Source organism: Cryptomeria japonica, chromosome 7, assembly GCF_030272615.1.
Source record: "Cryptomeria japonica chromosome 7, Sugi_1.0, whole genome shotgun sequence".
NCBI classification, from domain to species: Eukaryota; Viridiplantae; Streptophyta; class Pinopsida; order Cupressales; family Cupressaceae; genus Cryptomeria; species Cryptomeria japonica.
Window position 1 is genome coordinate 852,461,562 of NC_081411.1, and position 16,645 is coordinate 852,478,206.

At 32.1% G+C, this 16,645-nt stretch overlaps 2 protein-coding genes across 2 annotated transcripts in view; both read left to right on the top strand.

Moving 5' to 3' along the window:
- The first annotated feature begins 2,916 nt into the window (after positions 1 to 2,916).
- On the top strand, positions 2,917 to 5,255 carry LOC131028906 (ras-related protein RIC2). The gene is made up of 2 exons (XM_057959281.2): positions 2,917 to 3,350; positions 4,577 to 5,255. Exons 1-2 carry the CDS (start codon positions 3,124 to 3,126, stop codon positions 5,028 to 5,030), a joined length of 681 nt encoding a protein of 226 aa, XP_057815264.2. The 5' UTR covers positions 2,917 to 3,123; the 3' UTR covers positions 5,031 to 5,255.
- Positions 5,256 to 9,664: 4,409 nt separating this feature from the next.
- LOC131028951 (probable GABA transporter 2) overlaps positions 9,665 to 16,645 on the top strand; it is a 42,390-nt gene continuing 35,409 nt past the window's right edge. The window contains exons 1-2 of the mRNA XM_057959335.2: positions 9,665 to 10,167; positions 10,371 to 10,601. Of these exons, the coding sequence (XP_057815318.2) occupies positions 9,990 to 10,167; positions 10,371 to 10,601 (409 nt within the window). The 5' untranslated portion in view covers positions 9,665 to 9,989. The remainder of the gene's footprint in view (positions 10,168 to 10,370; positions 10,602 to 16,645) is intronic.

Here is a 16,645-nt window from a genome sequence, read left to right on the forward strand (position 1 = left end):
TTTCAGTTACAAAAAGTTTTTTTTACAACTCTCTGTTACAATAGTGCTACTCTGTGTGAAAACAAAAGCGTTATTTAACATGAAAGTGCTAAATAACACACAAATGCGCTAAAATAAGTACAACAATGTTGTAAAAAAGGACATAAGCACTAAAATACTCTGTCAAACAACGAGCTAAAAGTGCTAAAACTATACACAATAGCGCTATTTAATGGTCAATAGTGCTATAAGAAGGACGATAGCGCTAGTTGGAATACAATACCGCTACTATTAGGAACAATAACGCTAAAGTACCAACTTTTGAAGGCTAGAGCATGACAATGACGCTAAAGCACAACCTGTGTGTCAATTAAAACAAGCAAAAACATTAGTAGTTTTAAAAAAATGGATCAGAAGGTTGCATGTTCGATTCATGTCGAGTTCACCAAATGATGCTCTAGAAAAAGGATTGCTAGGATATTGTTAATAAGACAAACACAAACACACAAGAAACAATCCAAGTGTTAGTGTTAGAAATCACAAATCAAAAACTATCCTAAGAAAGCATATCAAGAGAGACATTAAACACAAAATAGAAAGCTTAACAAAACTAAACTAAGAAATGCAATAATACATCTCCAAATGCCCTCCACCATGTTTGTAGCTGCTCCTCCCTTGTTCCTCTCCTCTCCAAGTTCCAAATGAGTGTAGCTCTCAGTAGCATTTTGCACTATTCTGGATGTCTTATGGAGATTCAAGATTGTAGAATGAAAACTTATGAGAATGCAAATGTGAACAAGCTAAAATGAGATTTTATTTAATTATCTAATGTTAATTTTAGCCAAAAAGACAAATGTAGATTATTATGCTAAAACGTTCTCTAGAATTTACTATAACTTAGATGCATACAAGATTTCAGGATTTGGATTATGAAGAAACGAGCTCTATTTATAGGTAAAATGGAGCAATGGATGGTTAAGATTGAGTAATCTCAACAAGGGCCAGGATTGATGGGTTTATGATCCATGTGAGGACTTTCAATCCAATCCCAGGATGACAAATATCAACAAGAAATGGGTTGAGAGGGAGGGAATAAGCATTGTGCAAGAGTTAGTGAGGATAACCATGGTCAAAGCAATGAATGCTTGAGAAGACGCATGGGTTACATGGAGGTTGAGTTAGAGGTTAAGCCTCTAACCATGTGGGCAAGTGGAATTAACCATAAATGGTTATGTAGGAGCCATTAATGGTCATGTAAGAACCATTAGTGGTTTGAAAGACTTTAGGGGTTAACTTGTTGAACACATAAAGCATTAAATGTTTTTCAAAGACTTTGAGGCTTTGAGAAGTGACTCCAAGTTGCTTAGGAATGTGACCATATTTAGGAGATGGATTAGGCTAATTAGGAATGGTTTAGAAGAGTCTCGAAGGGGATTTAGGATTGCAAGTGGGTTTGGTGGGTGAGGAAAAATAGGATTTTAATTAAAATAAAATTAATTTATTTCAATTGTGGTTGCAACTTGTATTTGTAGAATGCAAGTGGGGGGGAGGAGGAGTTTAGGGATTTAAATAAATGTTTTAATTATTTATTTAAAAGAGGAAAGGGGATTAAATTAAATAAATAAGATTTATTCATTTAATTGATTGTGAATTTAGTTTAATGAATTAGTTGAAATAAATTTAATAATTTATTTAATTAATAGGAGAATGGTTGATGATGAATTAATTAAATATTGATTTAATTAATTGATTATTGAAGGTTTATTAATCAAATAAATACTAAATATTCATTTAATCAAATGGATAGATTTATGTGACTACATTGTAATACTATTTATTAATAAAAATATGACTTAGACCTTTTACCGAGCAAAAAAAAAACAAAAATAAGAACTCAACAAATTTTAATTTAAGGATGCTATTTATTCCCATAGTTAAAAAAATTGCTAACATTAATTAATTTTTTTTTGAAGCCACACACTTTTCAAAAAAACTTTGTGAAACTTTAGGAAGTGGTCCCATTAATATATTTTTAATGGAGGGGAGGTGAGGATAACAATATACATTAAAGAAAATAGGAATCATCACTTTTATATTCTTAGATTTTTAGTTGTCTTTAAGGTGAGATTAATGTTGTGGTTTAATGGAGAGAGCTTCATAACACATTTAAACAAGTGTTGTGTTGGTAAGAATTTTTAGAAGCTTTTATAAGTAAGAGGTCTTATGAATTTTGTAGTAATGAACAAATTTAATTTTAAGTTCCAAAATTTTGTGAAGGGTCTCATGATTATTTTAAGCAACAAGGAATGTTGTAAATTTATAATTTTAAGAAATGGATGATGGAAACTTGTCCCACCCCATGACGCCCCTTTAAATCTAAAATCTTAAAATAGGCTCCTGTTTTCTAGAACAATATTCTAAATAGCCCATGATATAATTTGTTTTCTTCTCAAAATACCCTTACTCCATAAAAATAATTCTTAAAAAATTCCTACCACATAATAAATCATTTTAAAATATTTACAATTTTTCAGCATAATTGATATTAATGAAATAAATGTACTAGCTAATTTCCTAAAATCTATAAACTAAAATTGTTAGTTTGTTTGTTTTCTTTTTATAACATCCTTACTCCACAAAAATAATTCCTAAAACTTCTCTTACCACATAATATACCATTCAATTTAGAACATTAATTACTATTAAAGAAATTTATGTACTCATTCATTTCTTTTAATTTCTAAACTAAAATTGTTAGCATTACTTACCAAAAAAATTTAAATATTAATTACTCTTAAAGAAATTTATGTATTCACTAATTTTCTAAATATTCTGAACTAAAATTGTTAGCTAGCATTACTTAGAACAATAAAATGTGCAAAACTACCTGATTAACTACTCCTAAAACTTCTCAACAAGACTAACAGTCCTTCAGACCATAGCGTCTAAGCCCATGAATCATGTATAGGCTGTGAAAGCAAACTAAATATAATCCTCCAGTCTTCTTTCCATTTATCACCCAGTCCTACGGATTGGGCGCAAGTTTTTAGATTCCAGTTAACAGTCACCACAAAACTGTATTTAAAGGCATGAATTTCGCTCTCATTTTCAATATCGAGCTCAGATTTGGGTGGCATTCCTGAAATGGGAAGGATGGAATCAATAGATGATGATTATGACTATCTCTTCAAGATTGTGCTGGTGGGTGACAGTGGCGTTGGCAAAACAAACCTGTTAACAAGATTTACTGTGAACAGGTTCAGAATCGATTCCAAATCTACTGTTGGTGTTGAGTTTGCCACAAAAACTGTCAAGCTTGACCATGGAAAAATTATCAAGGGTCAATTTTGGGACACTGCAGGTCAAGAAAGGTGGGTAACCTTGAAAAGATTCAAGTTTTGGATAAATGTTCTTTTGTTTATGAGTAGCTTTTTTCTTGTGGAATCGTCTGTATCAAGGGTCGATTTTGGGACACTGCAGGTCAAGAAAGGTGGGTAACCTTGAAAAGATTCAAGTTTTGGATAAATGTTCTTTTGCTTATGAGTAGCTTTTTTCTTGTGGAATCGTCTGTATAGTATGTAATGCAGTTGATTTCAGAGAATGAAAGCTTACATAGGTTTAATTTGATATACGAGTCTGTTAGCAATTATAATTAATTTCTGGGAGAGTTTTGGATTGAGATTTTACTGTTGTCTATGTAGTATTTAGGATGCATCTTTGTTGGTGTTTATCAATTAATTGAAAATTAGAATACAATACAATGAGTTTGTTATTTTTTATTGATTAATAAACACAGTTAAAATTGCATCTTAAGTGCTGCGTAATTGTTGATTTTGGACTTGAAGAAGACATGCATCCAAATAAAATAGGTTGAAATTGAGCCCAACAGTTTTTCAACTGATAACCCATTTAATTTATAGACATTGCCGATTTTAGACTTGAAGACATGCATTCAAATAAAATATGTTGAAATTAAGCCCAACAGTTTTTCAACTGGTAACCCATTTCTGGACAATCTTAGCATAAGCATAATTTTGTTCTTTATATTTTTAATCATAATCATAACCTATTTAGGTTAAGACTGTATTATGAGATGACTTAATAATAGCTTTGGTGTACATTGTTAGGGCTAGAGGCTTTACAGGAAAAAGACCTAGATTCAAATACATCAAACTGAGGATAAAAGCCCCAGTCTCATCAAATAGATTCATTTTTGAACTTTGAACTCTTCAATGTATAGGTTGCATATCAATTTTTTAAGATTGTTTATGAGATTTGAACTTAAGTTATAGATTGTGTAGGGTTTGAATGAAGCAAATGTCAAGTGGGGCATTCATCAAAATATTTATACAGAAAAGATTCTTATAGCTCAATTGAAAACTTAACTCACTCACATCATCTCTGAAACAAAATAGATTTTAAAAAAGTCTGTAACCAATTAGACTGGATGGTATTTGAAGATTTTCCTTCTCATGCTTACAAGTACTTAACAGTTACATTGCAATTATTCACCAGAACAAGATATCTAGATGTAAACTTCTTGATTATGCATGTTATTTCTTTTTTGAAAAATTGGTTGTGGGTGTGTTTTTTCTAGGTATCAAGCTATAACAAAGGCCTATTACAGAGGATCTGCAGGTGCCCTACTGGTATATGATATAACCAGACCTACCACCTTTGAGAATGTGGGGAGATGGCTGAATGCATTGAGAAGTGAGTCAGAGGAAATGATCATCATGCTAGTGGGGAACAAGTCTGACCTTCATCATATCAGGAAGGTTTCAACTGAGGAAGGGAGGGATTTGGCAGAAAGAGAACACCTGTATTTTGCAGAGACATCAGCCTTGGAGCCCATTAATGTTGAGCTTGCATTTACAGAGGTTCTTACTAAAGCCCACCAGAAGGCAGTGGGAATAAAATCCTTGGGCTGGAATGGTGAAAATGACGCAAATTTTCCAAGGATAGGGGAGCCCATAAATCTTGGCACCATTAAAGTTGATGAACATGAGCTACCAGTAGCCAGAAAAGGTAGATGTTGCAGTGAACTGTGATACAGTTTGATATTAGCAGAGTTTGGATTTGTAGTGTCAATAGAAATTTAGTTTAGATATCTCACATCACATGATGATGAGAACTTGAGAAGTCTAATGCTCAACACACTGAACATCTGTTCATATAAAGTTTATTCTCCACTTTTGCTTAGACAACATTTAGTCGTAAAATCTTTAAGATTTTTTATTTATTTTTTGGTGAATATTATTGTTAATTGTATAGGACTTTTCAAGCTCACATGGGTAATAATTCTAATAATTGTTTTGTTTTTTTAATATTGACAAAATCTTAAAACTTGACTTATCATAATAAATATGTTGTGTTCATTTTATTGGACTTTTCAAGCTCACATGGGTAATAATTACAATAATTGTTTTGTTTTATTTTTACTTTGGGAAGTGTAATAAAAATTATATATTTATATGTTATTTTTTAAGAGTGTTCTAATTTTATAGTTTTAAGTTTTTAAAATATATGTTGGCGATATTTTATGTATTTGATTATGTCACGTGATTCTATGTTTCATTGTCATTGTAGAATTCCTCTCCACATAACAAATTAATTTAGATAATATAATTGAAGGTTAGATATTTGAATATCAAAATATTAAGTATATGAAATTAAATGAACAAGATAATGCACTTGACTTTGACTAAATCTAATGTTGCATTGAAATGTATCTTTCTTGATACTTTAAATTAACACTCTAGACTTTGCCTTGAGATCATAACATTCAATCAACTCTATGGTTAATCAAGTTTGCTACTTTGGGTTGCTTCCACAAGAGAATCCCTCTCCACAACAAATTAATTTAGAATCTAATATAATTGAAGGTTAGATATTTGAATATCAAAATATTAAGTACAATGAAATTAAATGCACAAAATATGGCAATTAGCTTTAGGTACATTGACAATAACTAAATCTAATGTTGCATTGAAATCCATCTTTCTTAATGCTATAAATTAAAACTCCTTGTTTATAATTTGCTTTGAGATCATAACATTCAATCAACTCTATGGTTAATCAAGTTTGCAACTTTGGGTTGGGTTGCTTCCACAAGCATGGATTTCACACTCCTACTCCTTGATTTTCTTGATTATTTGTGTTTCGCTAAATATCAAAGATCATTAGTGTTGCCACAAGGATCATGTTCTCCTATGTAAACCCCCTTGATAGGATTGACTTTATAGTTAAGGAAATAATTGAGGACATTAATCTTGAGACATGTAGATGCTTTCAAATGATGTAATGTAGAATTAGATTCTTGTCACATGCTCTAGTAAAACCGTTCTTAGATGCTCCATAAATGTAAATGATATTCATTTATTTTCTACATGTCCAAATCAATGCAATTGATTTCCTTTAAACAAAAGTACGTAGAAGTAAATTATGCCAGACATGTACCATGTTGGCTAAGGGCAAGAAGGTAAAGGCAACCTAATTTGAGTGAAATAAAAAATTGTATGGGTTAGATCCATAGACATAGGATTAGTCCGGCACTTGTGAAATTGACCCAAGATTAGGAATTAATAGGATCAAAGTGTGAATACATGCTTGCATATTGGGGGAAATAATAGATGTAAATTTTAAATATATAGAAATGTGTACAAATATGGCTAAGATAGATCTAAATATGGGAGAATGTGTAAATGAGGATGAGTAAGGATATTGAAAATGAGCTCAAATTTGTGCAAGACTGTCATTTTTCAAAATGTTATTGTATTAAGTTATGTATCTCAAAGTACAAAAGCATGCAAATATACATGTAAAGTAAATATTAAGAATAAGATACAAAGTTTTTTTATATGCAAAGGGATGATATTATAATGTATAGCGGTTGATGAAACTACCAATGAGTGGACACATCCCTTCAATTAATTTTAATGAGTAATTAACTATATTTAGTAGTGAGTAGACCTACATGGGTTTAATGGTTTACCCCTCCATTATGTTATTAAGAGGTCTATAGAAAGGGGACGCACATCATTGCAAGTATAAGGAAAGAGTATGATATGCATTTGGGATCTCTTGGGTATATAGAGTGGAGTGGTACGTGTGGGTCTTATCAAGTGGTATTACAACTACAATTTGGACAAATTGTAGGAGTAGATAGGTGACTCCCCAACACTCCCAAGAACTTTGCAAGACCAAAATAACTTCCACAAGAGAGAATGACAAGAATAGCATGCTTCAACAATGCAAGATTGATTGAATATGGCAAATGGACATGAAAATGTACATAAGAGGCCTTGCATACAAAGGCAAGGTGAGAGGAAGGATTAAACAAGATGTTGACATGCATCATAATCCTATGCAATGAGAAAACTAAAGTGTTGACCTAGATTACTAAAAGTAGTTTTAACTAGATAAGATAAGATCTCTTGACAACTAACTAATCTTCTAAATATGCTTCGACTTCAAAAACTGTACTCCTATATACTTAATTTTGACAAATATATGCATATTATAAAACACTTTTTATGTGTACATTGTCACTACTTTTGATCATTTTTATGACATGTGTTGACAAGTTCATTGCTCGACCGTGGGGTCCATAACCCTCCACACATATCACCACTATTGGACCCTGCTCCACTTCTAGCCCCTCTCCCCAAGAGAGAGGGAGAGAGGTATATGGGAAGATAAAGAGAGAAGATTCTACAGTCAATTTTTTGTTGGTGTTACTATCCTCTCACTAAATATAATAAACTACACTCATTGTACTTTGTGGAAAATTATCATATGGTAATTTTAATTGTTGGTTGCTATTTGCAAAGAAATTTATTTGTTTAGTACAATGATCTTATACTAGCTTAATCATTTGCAATAATAAATGACACTCATTCTCCTCAGAAGAACAAGTGAATGATATAATAATAAATATAACTTAACTATATATTTTTTATAAATTGTATGTATATTTAAATACCAAATATAAATAAATATTAAACATATAATATATTCAATGTTTTAATCAATATTATATATAAAAATTATGTTAATAATGTGCATTGAATACAAATAATATCTAATAATAAATATAATTTATATATTTAATAAATTATATATATGTATTTAAATAATGAATATAAATAAATACTAAACATATTAATTTTTAATAGTTTAATTAGCATAATATGTAAAATAATTATTATATACATTAATTTTATACTATATTGCATTTTTTATTTAATAGCCCATATTATAAAACATAATATATAATTATAATAAATATAAATTCTATATATAAAAAAATAAAAAAATAGAATCATTTGAATTGTCAATTGAAAATAAATAAATTCAATCTAATTTTGTATAACTTTACAATGTGTTTAATAATTAAAAGTAAAAAATAAATAAATAAATTCAATCTAATTTTGCATAACTTTAAAACATGTTATCTAATAATATTTAGTTATTAAAAGTAAAAAAATCAATATATTTGACTTATAATTAAAATCCAAAATCTAATATTAAGAGTCAATATTAATTAGTTTAAACTCAAAACCCCATACATACTTCTTTGATCAAATATTAATAATATTCATACTTAAAAAAATTAATGACTATATATATACAAAGAACTATTATTCATACTTCTTTGATCAAATATTAATAATATTCATACTTAAAAAAATTAATGACTATATATACACAAAGAACTATTATTTGTTGCTCCTTGGTGAAATGTCAAAAACATTTCATATAGAGTCTCATGGGTATTACCAACGGGTCACACTAAAGAGTTTACCAAACATAATTTATTTAAAAAAAAATTAAATAATTATTAAATTAAAAAAAAAAAATAAAATTGATTTTATGAAATAAATTTGAATATATTTCTTATATAAATTTGATGAAAATATTTTAATAAAAATATATAAATCTTAATATAAAAATAAAAATAATATTTTAAAAACTAAATACAAATTTTAAATAAATTTTAAAAAATAAAATAATATAATATTTTTAAATTAAATGGACTAATTCGAAAAGAAAAAGGTATTGATTCAAATTTGACCGTAGATGGGTTGGTGCACCGTAAGTGTTTGGCCGGCGCGCATGACCTGACTGTAATATTTTTGTAACTTTTCTCTTGTGCTTTTGATTTGATTTGATCCTCCTTTCATGATTTTTCCAATGTATGAATTAGTTAAAAAAAAAATGATTTTTGAAAATTAATTAAGATTATAAAAAAAAGAAAGGATTTTTTTATAGTTATCATGTGAGCAATTTGTATATGGGTATATAGATGACTTACAATAATATGGAAATATCTTGTATTTCTTGTGAGAGGCACTAATTGCGTTACAAATAAAAGATACATACTACAAGTTTCCAATCTTTAATAAAATTATTATTTAATTTTTAATTTTATATATTGATTAATTAAATTAACTAAAAAATAAATTGAATAATACAAAATTAATAATAATTTAATATTTAATTACTATATAATAATATTATAATTTTATAAATAAAATAATGAACAAATTTACTTATATTCCTCAAAAATAAGTATATTCGAATCTTATATAATCTTGAATGTAATTATGATAGTTTATTTTAATTTATTTTCACATAGTATTAACATTGTCTACGCGCACCCTCCATCTACGAAAATAAATTTTTATATAGAAGCACTTTGCCTAAAAATTTGGGTTGGCAGATGGCCTTTTCTGATTGCTCTTTCTCTCTGTCGTAGTTTCTAAAGTCCAACGTTGACAGTGATTGCTCTGATCGGTCTTCCTCTCTGTTCAAAGCATTGAAGGAAAATGGCGGAACGGACTGTTTATGATTGCATTGGTACAATCTGCAATTTTTGTATGGGAAGACTATTAGATGATCCGTTCAAAGAATTTAAGGAAAATGGTGGAACGGACTGTTTATGATTGTATTCATATAATCTTCATTACTTATTCCGGTTAAAATTCATTATGTGAAGAAATTGTGGGATGAACATGGAGTATGTGAAGCTTCCCAGCGGCAAAATCGAGGATATTTTGCATGAAAATGGAATAGGAGGAGAAGGGAGAGAAGAGAGACTTGATAGTTCTAATGGAGGAGATAATAACAGGCAAAGTGGAGATTCAGATGGAGATGGTGGCGCAGCTTTTGTTTTGGTCTCCAAAGGTGTTTTCTAACTACCCTTTAAAGTTGTGTCAAACTGCATTTATGACTAATGGAAAAATTTAGAAAGGCTGGTTTCAGAAGAGAGATTAAAACCCTGGGACTGTAATGATTCTATTCAGTTTAGTTCTAAACAATTTAGCATAATTTTACAGTACAAGACAGCCTTAGATAAAAGATTGAGTTAGTTGTTTCTGTTGTCACAGGAACATGGTGGCATGCGGGGTTTCATTTGACGACTGCCATTGTGGGACCTTCCATTCTTACGCTGCCATATGCATTCTCTTGCATGGGATGGACGGTGGGACTTCTCTCTCTCTCTATGGCAGGGGCTGTTAGCTTCTACTCTTATTACCTCATGTCCAGAGTACTTGACAATTGTGAGAAAAATGGCCGTCGCCACATTCGATTTCGAGAGCTGGCAAGTGATATCCTTGGTATGTAATTCTGCACTATGCCTTTCTTAAATAATCCAGATTTATGAATTACTACACAGAGTTTTCTGCATAGCTATCTTTAATGTAAGCATATTTAATCACCCATAATATTACCCTGGGAATGTTGGGGATAAACAAGAGCTGCAAATGAAATTTGTTCTCTTTATCACAACTCACAATTGAATGCTCTGTTCACTTAAGTCTTGATTTCTTTTAAAAAATTGAATTATTTATGATGTAAGTCTGATGAGCACAAGAAAACAAAGTTAGGCTTCCATAACTGGGCTAAGCAATGAAATTTTGAGGAAAATATGTAAAATTCTCCCACCACCAGCAGATCTCAGGTGAAATTTCCTTGACAGCACCATCAAATTGAGCCTTGAAAAATTGTGGCGGAGAGGCTACTAGCCTTCCAGATAACTTAATGTTTCTTGGGCATATTCAATCGGAACTCATTATTTGAGGGGAGAGTGCAGAGTTGGTCACGTCATACATTTTCAGACCTGGCGAAGGCTTAGGCGAGTCTTGTGAGAGTGATTGCCACCGTTAAAGTCTGTCCAAGTAGTGAAAACTACAGAAATAGATGCCTTGATTTTGGCACAAAACCTCCATGGGATTCATCTTTGAAAATTGTGTTGTTCCTCATAAAGCAGAAATTTTATATAAAATATAATCCACCTTCCAAATCAATCTCAAAGGGTATCTAACTTTAAGAGCCCAGGCTTCAATTCAGTATACAACAGAGTTGGGAATTCTGCGACTGAGTTGCCAATTTTAAAGGAACTGGCTCCATGTTTCCCAACCATATTGACAACGCAAAATCAGATGATTGCAGGACTCTTTCATTTTTAAACAATGGTTGTAAATGGAGGGGCTGTGGAAGTCTCTGCTGTCGAGCTTGACATATGTCAAAATTCTACCTTTGGCAGATAACTACACACAGGCATTGGATTTAGGAAGTCGTCTTTCAATCCAAATCTTTCCATAGGGTTATTGGGGTGATGCCTGTGGGCATTTCTTAGAGCCTCTTTATAAGCTTGTTTGGCAGTAACTTGTCTTGAAATATCCAATTCCCAAACCGATCTTTCTTGATCATCCTGAGAGGGGACGGGGATGTGCATAAGCTTTTTGTTTTAAAGGTGAGGAACTGTAGCATTAAAGTTGTGAGGCTAGACCAGATGTTTTCAGTGTTTTTATTGATCTTTCTGATCTATGCAGAGTCTCTCCAAACAAGCATCGGACTTGAAGGAATGCCATCTAAGCTTAGGATAACTCTTTTCATATATAATAGCAAGCATATCCTTGTCAATTGTCATATATAGAATAACTCTTTTCTTCTCCTCTCAATTATCTGCTTTCAAATGCAATGGGATGCTTATTCTGCATTAAGAAAGCTCATATTAGTTCCTCAAATGCATCACACTCAAGCTCAATCGGCTTGGAAAAATAGGGTATGGCCAAACAGGACAAGTTCTAATGATTTGCTTGAATTGATCAAAATATTGCTGCATTATTGTAGACTATACAAATGCCCCCTTTTTGGTGAGATCAGTAAGTGGAGTAGCCAACTATGAGAATCCCTTAACAAATTCCAATAGAAACCACAAAGCTGAAAAAAGCCCTTCAATTCAGTAAGAGTTTTTGGTGGAGGCCAATCTATGATAGCCTTAATCTTCTCTTGATAAATGCTAACCCCTTTAGAACTGATCACATGACCAAGATACAGGAATTCTATCATACCAAACTCTCACTTTGATTTCTTTGCAAATAGTGATTTAACCTCGAGATTACCCAAAACCTCATCCAAATGCTGCATATGCTCCTCCCAAGTCTTACTAAATATCAAGAAATTATCAAAGAATACCAATACAAACTTTTTGATCTGCTTGTTGAAGACTTGATTCATAGAAGATTGAAACGTTGTTGGAGCATTTGTTAAGCTAAAAGGAATAATGGGGAACTCATAATGCCAAAAATGGCATCTGAATACAATCTTCTCAATATATTCCTCTTGAATGCTTATCTAATGATACCTGAATCTCAAATCTATTTTTGAAAAATAGACAGCTCCATGTAGCTCATCAATCCTTGGTATAGGGTATTGATTTTTGATGGTCTTCTTGTTAAGGGCTCTATAATCTATGCATATGTGAATAGACAATGCAAATGGAATTTTTTTGGATGGATATGCCCCATCTCCAGAAGCTCCTTGATAACTTTCTCAATTTATTTGTGTTTCTTGTGGTGTCGGTAGGGAGAGGTGATAACTAGCTAGGCTCCTTTTTCGAACTCTATCACATGCTCAATTATTCTTTTAGGAGGCCTTCTAAGTTGTATGCCACTAAAGACCTTACTCTGCTTAGTCAACAACGCTTGCACATTCAGATGGTATTCTCTGTTTTCTTCTTGAGAAACGATGGGCATGATGATATATTGAGCTACCCCACTCAACTTGATCATGGCGAAGCATTCTCTCCATTCTCTTGTATGTGACAACACGAGGACCTACATTTGACATTCCTCTCAACACCACCACCTTTCCAATAGCTTGGAATTTCAGCACAGTTGTTTGCAATTTCAAAGTGATCTCTCTTTAAGAACAAAGCCATTGGATGCCAAGAACATCATATCTCCAACACTCACCACATAGAAGTCATCTTTGACTTCATATTTGCCCAATTGTAGATTCATTTTAGGAATCCTTCTTGCTCAGTCTCGAGTTCTCATAAGCTGATTGGTAAGAGAAAGGGGTACTCCAAAGTTCTTGGAGATCACAAGTTCAATATTTTAGGACATCTAACTATTAAGCACAATTAGCTATAAAGATCGCACTGCCACTTTCAGAAGTGTTTTCTAACTCTTGGGGTGTTCTTCAATCTTCTTGGAGAGTGTGTCTATTTTTAGAAAGTCACTGAGTTGGTTCTAGTCCTCTTCTCACTGCTTTAGTTTCCTCATGGCATGATCAGAATTAGATTCTGAAGTTATTGCAATGCTTTTTGCTATTCTGGTGAATTATATAATTATTCACTTATGTTCTAATGTTTTATTATTATTTGACAACATAAGTGTGATATCAAATTTTAAAAGATGTTTACGACCCAGACATATAGGAGATAAGGGGGGCCTTTTTACATGAAAAATAATATTAATATGTTAAAAGATCATTTGGGTGGGAAAATGAATTATTTTATATTTTAAAATTGAGTATTTTCCCTCCAAAACCTATAAAAGGAGGTTGAGGGGGTTCATGTGGTCATATGTTGTTGATTGATATTGTTATGTTGTTGGATTGAATTTGTGAGTTTGTCCATAATCTTCAAAGGACAAAAACCCTCTCTAGATTTTTAGTTTCAAATCTGAGAGATAATCTTTAGCTAGATTGTGTGATTTCATTCAAGAATTACCATTACTTCAAGATGAAGTTTCAATTTGTTGCTTTCGATCATGGGTGTTTTTGATGTGATTTGAAATGTTGTTTGTTACTAATCTTGGATGATTGAGCTAGAGATTATTTCAGGAGATTTTGTTGACAGCCAATCTATGCTAGGCCTTACATGTACCTGGCAGTAGTTGTAAATTGCACATGGGAGTGATTCAGTCTTATTTGGTCACTGATATTGAAGTGAATGAATTGTACAAGCGGCTCCATTTGATGATTGTTACTTGCATTTTTGTGGGGTTTGTGAAGGGTTGAAAGTGTCTTTAACATTGGGAAGGATGGCCTTGGTATTGGCTGTAACACATACAGACCTAGCTTGAGGTTTTGGGGATGAATCTCCCCCTCTTTATTGGTATTGGAATGTTGTTTGGTGTCATACAAAGGTGTATCTTGCTGCTATTTGAAGTTAAGACATGGACTTTTCTGATTAGAGGGCATTTTGAATGATTTTATTAGCAGCATAAATGTGCAATAAATAGCTTGTATCAGGGGATACTAGACCTGTAACAATAATTAGCAGCAATATAAGTGATTTTCAGACTCAGGTGTGTGAAGTAAATTCTGAATCACCTTTCTTCTATGGCTTTTTCATGCTTGATAGTTGGCATCTATGTTCATGAATGTTGATTAAACACTTGGGGAGGCAAACTTCATGTTGGCATGGTTTTTGAGCATCTACTAGGCTGGTTAGTGCATTTCGAATACTGCAATTCATATCAGACTTGCTCAAAGATTATTACCAGCAAGGAACACACACTTTCAGGCCTTTACTAGCACAGTTCCATCATTTCCTACAAAGTACTTTGTTGTAGTTTCTAGTTTGGGTGACTGTTCATGAAATTTGGTGTTATTTGAGATTGTCATATGAAGTTGTTATCAGTTTATTTATCAATAGCTAACCCACTTTTAATTTGATGATAGATATGCTCATGGACTAATGTTGTCATGCTTTGGATGGTCATACCACCAAAGTCATTCCTTTCTTGCACTTTGGATCGTAACACTAGATGGTGAAGAAACGCACACTTTACTGAGAAGCAAGGTGAATCAGTATAAGTCTATTTTTACTTTTTCAAACTTAATACCATAAGCATATTAATTGCTTAATATCAATAACATGGGATGCAACCATTGCGCAACACAAAAATCCACATATATAAGAGACATAGGATTTTATGTGGAAACCCTTATGAGAGAAAACTGTTAGTGTATGTTATTATTTTCCTAGTTGGGTTTATTATTTTCCTTTTTCCTAGGTTTTTCCTACACTTTAATTAAGCTTGCTTAGGTTAATAAAGCATGTTTATTTAAGACAAGTGGGTATTGAGGTGTCGGCATGCTATGAGAAGGTGCATTTACTATGTTTAGACCATCATGGTGGTCTCTCCTCATTGGCCGGTATTGCCACCTCCACCCTTCACTTGAATCTATATGAACATGCTACCTTGCTTGTATTTTCATATTAGATATTGGGAGATTTCTCTTGATGCTATTATGCTGTTGAACATTCACATCAAGTTTCTGTAGTATTGTTTTTCTGTCCATTTTATTTCCATTATTTTGTTCTAACTCTTTCAATTCGATTCTGGTTTAAATCCGTTTTCTCAGATTTTAACATGGTATCAGAGCCTGTTTTGAAAGATTAGATTATTGTAGAGATCTTGTAACATCTTGCTGTATTTTCTTTTGCATTTTGCATGATCTGAAAAACTAGCAAAGGTTCATGTAGATCCAGTAATATTGTTTTACATATATGTTTTTTTTGTAAAACAAGGGTTTTGAAGGTTAGATTTGTGAAGGAACTTTCAAACAGTGTATTTTGAGGCCTAACAAACCTTTCCTTTGTGTTTGGAAGACCCAAAAACCTCTATTTTAATATAAAGTGTGTGCAGATCAGACACTAGAAGCTTTGCATGTCGTTTTTTTCCTTGTCGGAGGCGTTTTTTTTACACTGTGGCCCCATCTTCTGCAAGTGATAAAGAAAAACGCTTTCTAGGTTTGTTTCGCCATTGAAAAAAAACCATTTGGTCGTTGCCAGATTTTGCATTCAGTCAATAGATCTTTCGAAAATTATGTCGGAAAGCTTCAGCCAGACCCCTCACCATTGCAGTTTTCATTTTTGCATCTGATCTTCAAATGAGTTGTTCTCAGTCATACAGAAGTATTTTTCAGTGCAATTTTTTTTTAAATGGGGTATTTTTTCGTGCTCTTTGCAGTGGTGTAATCAATTTTTTCTTAGAAGTTACCAATTTTCCAGAAATTAAGTTTTATCAACAGATCTGAAGGGTAGTGCCCGTTTTATGAACTTCAAAACACTATAACTTTCACATATGATCTCGGATTTAGGTCATTCTTTTTTTGAAAGTGGATATTTTTTCAAGTAGAATACATTGGTGTTGGTTTGATGTTCATATTCTGAGATATTATTTTTGCCTTCAGTATTTGTCTCTATTTTTTGGACTTCGTAAAACTCTGGAAAATGACTCCAGCATTGTAAATGCACTAAATTATAAAGTGCCACCTTATAATATCTGGGGGGTGATTTCTGATCTATTTAAAAGGGGCGGTGGTCCAATGTGTTCTCTCTGAGTTTTTCGTCTCTCTT

What these genes read in the sequence shown, in the direction of transcription:
- LOC131028906 (XM_057959281.2), top strand. Translation starts at nt 3,124, where the DNA reads ATGGGAAGGATGGAATCAATAGATGATGATTATGACTATCTCTTCAAG. An exon ending in GACACTGCAGGTCAAGAAAG is followed by an intron (nt 3,351 to 4,576) that starts GTGGGTAACCTT and finishes TGTTTTTTCTAG; the next exon opens with GTATCAAGCTATAACAAAGG.